This window comes from Helianthus annuus, chromosome 17, assembly GCF_002127325.2.
Source record: "Helianthus annuus cultivar XRQ/B chromosome 17, HanXRQr2.0-SUNRISE, whole genome shotgun sequence".
Classification (NCBI taxonomy): domain Eukaryota; kingdom Viridiplantae; phylum Streptophyta; class Magnoliopsida; order Asterales; family Asteraceae; genus Helianthus; species Helianthus annuus.
Genome location: NC_035449.2, coordinates 179,908,976 through 179,917,294, shown reverse-complemented (window position 1 = coordinate 179,917,294; position 8,319 = coordinate 179,908,976). Strand labels below are relative to the sequence as shown.

The following is an 8,319-nucleotide window of genomic DNA, read 5'->3' as shown; positions in this document are numbered from 1 at the left end:
TAACGGTGTTCTGTTTTGCAGGTTGATTAACCAGTCGGAGCTCAAATACCTAAAAGAAGATTAACCACTATGATAGGAACATAAACCCACCTAATTAATACCTTAATTAGATCTCTGTTTCTTCATTGGCGCCCACCGATTTTTTCTATAACCACCCTCATCTTCTTTATTTGAGCCTTTGACATCTTTTCATCCTTCGACTATGACTGGTCAAGGAATCTTTCCAGAGTTCGGCTTCGGAGCCAACTCTAACACGGTCTTGGGTGAAGGAGTCCAAAACCTCCAAGCCCAAGTCGAAGAAATAGGTGAAGTTGAGATCACCAACACGGGGGGTCAGCGCGGGAGCGTTACCCGTATCACACAAATGGTTACCCCAGGTAACAACGGCGACGGACCGTCCAACCCAGCGCCACCTCAAAATGTATCTGCATTACTTGGCTTACCAGAGGGCGAAACCCCAGCCTCGTGGTATGCCAAGAACATCGCCACCATCAATGCAGCATACCAATCGCTCATCGCGCAGCAGGCAGTTTTGACGGCAGAACCGTCCTTGGTCACCCCTCCGAGTCAGGGGGTGCGCCAAATGCCACCACCGGCCAATATACAAGGCAGAACCAACAGGCCTCCCCCTACAAGGCGTTTAAGCGTACAAGACACGCGCGATACAAGAGGGGAAACGGATAGTTACTATGAGTATCCGTCGAACCTTCAACGAGGCCCTGTGCACAGCCGGCTCACGCCGCGCAACATGAACAACGAATGGGAAGAAACCGACCCATATGATCCTACATGGGAAGGTGATGAAGAATCATCGGTCTTTAATCGTTTACCAAAGAACCATGAGTACTATAAGCCAAGACAACACATTGGCTATACAGAAGAAGCTGAACGAGATTTCCGCCTGGCATACAGACCAGCGGAAGCTGCGGAACACTCCAAGTTTATCCCGAAAATCGCACTCGCACCACTCTCACGAGAGAAGCTACCCCCAACCGTTGGGAAGTTCAATGGGTTGACTGACCCAGACGACCACGTCAGAACATTCACGAGTGTGGGCTGCATGGGAGGTTGGAACATGCCCATGTGGTGCCACCTGTTCATTCAGACTCTCACCGGAGCGGCTCGCGCCTGGTTTGATAGCCTTCCGCCCGGAAAGATTAAGTCATGGACAGACTTCAAGACACAATTCTTAAGCTATTTTAGCCAACAACGTCGCTATCAGCGTGATACGGCGGAAGTAGAAGATATATGGCGAAGGGATGGTGAAGGTCTGGAGGACTTCATCACGCGTTTCAACAAAGAATGTTTAGAGATTGGCGGCGTCAGTGAGCAACTCATGCGCTGCCACTTCAAGAAGGCTATACGCTGTGATAGCCTCATTAGAACCATCACAGGCAAAGATGGGATGCCAAAAGAGTGGGATAAACTGATGGAAGCAGCAAAGATCGTCGCGTAAACCGAGGAGTCCCTTGCTGGTAGAAAGGGTTATTATTCCGAAGATCGATTCTCAAGAGCAAGCGAGAGGCCGCGCGACAACAATAACAAGCGCAACAAGTACAAGAGTCATGACTGGAAGTCTGAGAGACCCAGAGGCCGCGACGACAGGCCACGTTACAGAGAAGATGCGCGAGAAACGATTGACCGAATCGGTTACAAGAAAGCGGTCAGAGACGAGAATCGTGACAAACACTGGACTCCGCTCACAAAAACTCCAAAGGAGGTATTGATGACGGAGAATGTCGATTTCAAGGCGCCAAGGCCAATGACAAACAAGAAAGGACAAGACCCTAACTTGTACTGCGATTTTCACAAAGATTCAGGGCACCTAACCGACGACTGTTACAGCTTGCGCCAAGAAATCGAAAGAGCGCTCAAAAGCGGCAAACTAAGCCATTTAGTGAAGAATGTGCGCAAGGACACCCGTCAACTCCAACGTCACGATGAAGGTAGCCACAAAAAGGTGAGACGGCTAGAGACTCACATGGTCAACGGACCAAGATACACCGCGAGAGAAAAAGGCAAACGGCCCTACGAGCCTTCTTGGCAAGAACAGCAAGTCATATTCCCAGTAGTGCACGGCGGTCCTCGCGCCACACGACCCGTCGTCATTACTGGCATAATTGGTCACTATGAAACAGAATACATCTTCATCGACCCAGGAAGCACAGCCGACATCATCTACGAACAATGTTTCAATCAGCTGGATGAAGAGGATAAAGCGCGACTCGAACCCGTCGATTATCCTTTGTCTGGATTTTGCAACGAAATGGTTTTTCCTCTCGGACAGATCAGTTTCCCTGTCACGCTCTCTGACGGGAAACATTCAAGAACAACAAATGTGAACTTTATGGTAATGCCAGTGAAATCAAGGCATGATGTGCTTCTTGGGAGGGAAACACAAGGCGAGCTAAACATGGTGACGTCAACGCCTCATTCTGCAATAGGTTTCCCAACCAAAACAGGAGTAGCAATCATATACGCCAAGAAGGAAGTAATGTCAACTGACGAGCTGCGCCCAACAAAAGCGGCAAAGGTCTCTACGACTGAGCCGGAAAAATGGGTTTTAAACCGAAAATACCCCGAGCAGACTGTGACAATTGGCCACGCCATTTCGTCAGACATCAGAACACGTCTAAAGCAACTGCTGTTTCGAAACATGGATATATTTGCCTGGACGCCGGCAGACATGACCGGTGTCCCGCGCAACATCACCGAGCATTGCTTAAACACGTACCCATCTGTCGAGCCAAAGGTCCAAAGAAGGCGCAGCCTAGGGGCAGACAAGACAAAAGCAATGAACGAGCAGGTATGCGAGCTGCTTAAAGCCGGGATCTTGCGAGAAGTAAGATACCAGAGTTGGGTGGCGAACCCTGTGATGGTCGAGAAATCAAATGGCAGATGGCGCATGTGCGTAGACTACACTGATCTCAACAAGGCGTGCCCAAAGGATTGCTATTCCTTGCCTGAGATCGATAAAAAAATTGATTCTCTCGCGCCATACCGATGGAAGTGCTTTCTGGATTGCTATAAAGGATACCATCAAGTGCAGATGAAACTAGAAGATGAAGACAAGACAGCATTCAGAACAGACCTTGGAATCTTCTGCTACACAAAGATGCCTTTTGGTCTAAAGAACGCAGGCGCGACTTATCAACGCTTGATGGACAAAACCTTCGCAGGTGACATCGGAAAGTACATTGAAGTTTATATCGATGATCTAGTGGTGAAAAGTCCCGAGGAGGACCAAATGTTAAAAGACATCGAAAAAACGTTCAACTCATTGCGCAGCGTAAATATGAAGCTAAATCCAGCCAAGTGTTCCTTTGGCATGGAAGAAGGGAAGTTTCTGGGCTTCATTGTCACAAACGGCGGTTTCAAGGTGAATCCAGAGAAGGTACAAGCTATAGAACGAATGCCCTCACCAAGAAACATCAAGGAAATGCAACGACTAGCCGGCCGGCTGGCCGCGCTAAATCGTTTTCTCTCCAATCACGCCGCAAAGTCGTATCCCTTCATTAGCACGTTGCGCAATTGCGTAAAGAAGCAAGAGTTCAAATGGACCCCGGAAGCCGAAACAGCTTTTCAACAAATGAAAGCGTGTCTGATCGAACTCCCTACGCTGACGGCACCGTTTGAAAAAGAGCCCCTTGTGCTGTACTTGTCCTCCTCGGATAAGGCAGTAGGGTCAGTATTGTTGGTAGACAGGAACGGCGTGCAAACCCCGATCTATTACGTCAGCAGGGTACTCACAGACCCAGAAACAAGATATTCCACAATGGAAAAGCTGGTTCTTGCGCTACTACACGCCTCCCGAAGATTGCGCCGATACTTCACAGGCCATGTGATAACTGTGCTTACCAACTTCCACATTGGCACTATACTTCAGAAGCCTGAGACATCAGGCAGGTTGGCAAAATGGGCCATTGAACTGGGCGGCCATAACATCTTGTATAGGCCGCGTCCAGCCATTAAGGGGCAGGTCCTCGCCGACTTCATCACAGAAGTGCCGGCTGATAAAATCAAGGAATGCGAGATGATAGAGACTCCCAAGGAAAACACAACAGAGGAGACTTGGATGCTTTACACTGACGGGGCATCAAATGAAGATGGCGCGGGAGCAGGTTTACGTCTAGTGAGCCCAGAAAAGCACGAGTTTACTTACGCCATTAAGCTCGACTTCAAAAACACCAACAATGAAGCTGAGTACGAGGCTTTTCTGGCAGGCTTACGCCTCGCCATCAAGATGGGAGCAAAAAACTTGCGCGCACATGTGGATTCACTCCTGATAGCCAGTCAAGTAAATGGCATATACGACGCGAAGGGTGAAGTCATGGCTTTATATCTGGAACAAGCGAAAGAATTGCTCCAACAATTCAAAACCCACGAAGTCATACATATCAATCGCTCAGAAAACAAGCCCGCAGATGCCCTGAGCAAGCTCGCCTCGACTTCCTTTCAACATCTCGCCAAGGATGTAAGGATAGAGGTACTCAAGAACCCATCGGTTTTACTGCGCCAAGTTAACGTAATCGAAACAGGGCAGACATCATGGATGACCCCCATCATCCAATACTTGCAAGAGGGGGTGCTTCCCGAGAACAAAGCGGAAGCAAGAAAGATCCAAAACAAAGCCCTACAGTACGAAATGAACAGCGGTATCTTATACCGAAAATCCTTCCTGGGACCACTACTGCGCTGTGTGGACCCCCAGGACGCGAATTATTTGATAAGGGAAATCCACGAAGGGATTTGCGGCATCCACTCCGGACCAAGGATGGTTGTCGCGAAGATCATGAGCGCCGGTTACTACTGGCCTGGTATGCATGTTGACGCAATGAAGGAGATCCGCAAGTGTGACTCTTGCCAGAGGCACGCTCCAAAAACGCTGCGGCCTAAAAATGATCTAATCCCCGGGTCCACCGCATGGCCTTTTCAGCAATGGGGAATTGACATGGTGGGACCCTTCCCGGATGCCCCCGGCGCCGTAAAGTTCATCATAGTAGCTGTCGACTACTTCACGAAGTGGGTAGAAGCCAAAGCCCTTGCATCCACCACAGCTATGATTGTGCGCAAGTTCATATGGGAGCACATCATATGCAGATTCGGCCTCCCGCTCAAGATCGTGACAGACAATGGCACCAACTTTGCTTCAGACGATCTTAAGAACTGGATGAAGGAGATGAACATTGAACACACTTTCACCTCCGTTGCGCACCCACAAGGCAACGGACAAGTGGAAAGTGTGAACAAATGCATCGTCGAAGGGATAAAGGCCAGATTAGGAACAAGGCGGCGCGGATGGGTTGATGAGCTCCCAAGCATTTTATGGGCTCATCGGACCATGCCAAAGACGAGTACCGGCGAGACCCCTTTCAGCCTGGTCTATGGCTCAGAGGCGGTAATCCCGGCGGAGATTGGCCTACCCTCGCCACGAATGACAACGGTCAACACGGTTGACAATGAAGCGAAAAGGCGTCTAGACTTAGACTTGTTAGAAGAAAGACGCGAAATCGCAAGAATCAGAGAGGCCAAATACAAAACCCAGCTGGAAAGGTACTACAACACAAGGGTTCGCATTTGTACCTTCAATCCAGGGGAGTACGTCTTTCGCGACAACGAAGCATCAAATGCGGAACGCCCAGGGAAATTGGCACCTAAATGGGAAGGCCCATATCTGATTCATGAGGTCCTGGGCAAAGGGGCCTACAAATTGCGCACCCTAGATGGCCACATCTTACCAAGAACTTGGAATGCGCAACAATTGCGCAAATGCTATATGTAATCTTTTCGGCCTTACGCCATCTTTCAATTAACTACGCCGGCTACGAGCCACTGGCAAATATGTATCAAGGCCTAAGAGCCAACTTCTGACTTGAATGAAAACATACGACATGTTCTTCCTATTACATTTTTTCGTTACAAATGCATGTTAAACTTTTGATTAGCGCGAAAACACTACAGCATTTCAAGATGGTTCAAACCACCTCCAAGGTCCTCCGCAAACAAAGCGCGAGACCGGACGATCACCTAAATACTTACAAAACGCTTCCATTTATTCGAGCTAATTTAGCATAAAGTTTTATAACAATGCAATAATTGCAACGGAAAAAACAAAATGTTTCATTAACAACTTGCGCAACCGCGCAGCATCATACATAACAATATTCAAAGAAATTACAAAGGCACAAATGCCTACCAACTAACTACCCAACAAACTCTCCTACTCTTCGCGACGATCATCACCATCATCTCCGTCATCTTCACCGTCATCATCGTTGCCATCATCATCACCATCACCGCCATCATCACCAGCTGGCTCTTCGTCGGACAACTCGACGGTAACCGGTGGATCGAGGATTGCCTTAAGACGCTGGCACCAGTCGTCTTTCTTTAACGATTCAACAACCAACTCCATGATAGGCAAGGAGAGGTTGTCATAGGAATTCTCAGCACTTGCCAGCGCAGCATCGGCACGTTCTGTTACTGAGCAATGGCTTGTGTCAAATTCTTGCCCAAGCATTTGCTCAACATGATCAGCACACTCCAGGTAGCCTCCTCGGTGACCCACCGCACGCGCCGCATCTGTCAGAGCCGCCACGGCGCGATCTAGCTCGTTCGCATTCAGAATGGAGTTGGCAACCTTCAACAAAAGATAAGCATTAAAGAAAAAACTCTTCAAATCAACTTACGAACAAAGCACAAGGCACTTACCAACACTACTCCACGAGTGCGCATCCACTCCGCTTCTGAGACAAGTGTATCGACGATACCTTGAGCCTCAGAGTAGTTGGTTTGGGCCACATTCAGCGCGGCAGTGCTCACAGCACGCGCCTCCTCAGCATCAGCAGCCTTGACCTTCTCAGCCTCAAGGTCAATCTCCAAGGACTCGCATCTGTCGATTTGCTCATTCAAGCGACGTTTGAGTTCCGCTATCTCAACGTCCTTGGCATGGAGATCCTTGTCCTTGTTAGACAATTGCACCTTGGCTTCAGTCAACTCAACCTAAAAATTGACAAACGCCTTGAGAATTGACTTAGAGAAATCTCACAAACAAAAAGGAAGAGCGATAATCAGAAGAACTAACCTCCATCTGCTGCTTGGCAGTTTTTTCACCCTGCGCTTCCTCCACCGCTGAGGTCAAGTCCGCAACTTTAGCCTCAAGACCAACGATCTTCTGTCGTAGAGCATAAGTACGCTCGTTGTCTTGGGCGCATATACGCTTGAACTCGGCCTTCTCCTTGGCCAGTTGCTCCTCAACATTGTGGAGTTTTTTCTGCAGCCCCTCGCGGCCCCACTCCTCCGCCTTCTTGTCGGCCTCAAACTTGGCTCTTTCTTCGTCGAACGCAGCTTTCGACTTCTCAAACTCCGCAATTCGCTTCAGCATACGCTCGCGATAAGCCTCCCAGTCGGCACGCTCCCGAACCATCGTTCGCCATTCGCGAACGATCTGGTGGTTGGCAGCACGGGCATTGGCCTCCCCAAGAATATAAGTACGATATAACATCTCATGGGGTTTTGCCCTTTGCCGATTGACCTCGCCAGGGGGGAAGGAATTCAAAAACCATTCACGCGAAGCGCCAAACTCAATAAATGTATCCTTCTGTTTTAAGCTCCAGGGGGCTTGATGGAGGACATCACCGCGCTCTTCTTCAGTATATGTCTTGTAGTAGATATCTCCAACAGTATCTTTCGCCCCTATCACGTTAGGGTTATAACCCCCGGCTCCACCGGAGCTCGCGCCACTAGAAGAGTAGCGGCCAGACCCTTTCGAAGTGAGAACAGGGCCGGTGCTGGTTGGCCTGGTGACCTCAGGACCTTGAGACTTCAAAGGCTGATCCATAGCCTTTTTCGCCGCCATCTCCTTCTCCAAGGCCTGCTTCCTAGCCACCTCAGCCAGCCTCTCCTGCTCCGCCCTCCGCTTCCTATCCTCCTCCTCCTTTTTCTTCCTCTCCTCCTCCTCCCTTTTCTTTCTCTCCTCCTCTACCTTCTTCTCTTCTTCTTTCTTTCTCTTCTCCTCTTCTTTCTTACGCGCCTCCTCCACCTTTCGCTGCGCCTCTGCCGCCTTCGCGGCGTCCTGAGCTGCAGCGTCAGTGGACTTGACGGTTATCTTGGGCCTTTTTACACCCGCCTCACTGAATGTAACCGCCTTTTCAGGGGTCTTCTTCTTGATCTCTGCAAAATAAGGCAAGTGTAAGCAAAGAAGTTTTTTAGAAAAGAAAAGAAAAGCAAAGAACATACCAGGAGAAAATTGATACAACGAGCGCAGCCTGCTCGTCTTCCCTATCGTAGGGATCACAACAGATTGAGGCGCGGAAGCCA

At 49.3% G+C, this 8,319-nt stretch overlaps 1 protein-coding gene across 1 annotated transcript; it reads left to right on the top strand.

Annotated features, from left to right (window-relative positions):
- Positions 1 to 1,762: 1,762 nt before the first annotated feature.
- On the top strand, positions 1,763 to 6,065 carry LOC110925303. Its single transcript, XM_022169259.1, has 2 exons — positions 1,763 to 2,533; positions 5,946 to 6,065. Exons 1-2 carry the CDS (start codon positions 1,763 to 1,765, stop codon positions 6,063 to 6,065), a joined length of 891 nt encoding a protein of 296 aa, XP_022024951.1.
- Positions 6,066 to 8,319: the final 2,254 nt, after the last annotated feature.

Excerpts from the sequence above, each read along its gene's own strand:
- LOC110925303 (XM_022169259.1), top strand. The coding sequence starts at position 1,763 with ATGACAAACAAGAAAGGACAAGACCCTAACTTGTACTGCGATTTTCAC. Across the intron at positions 2,534-5,945 it reads GCCCAACAAAAGCGGCAAAG|CGCGAAAACACTACAGCATT; the intron begins GTCTCTACGACT and ends ACTTTTGATTAG.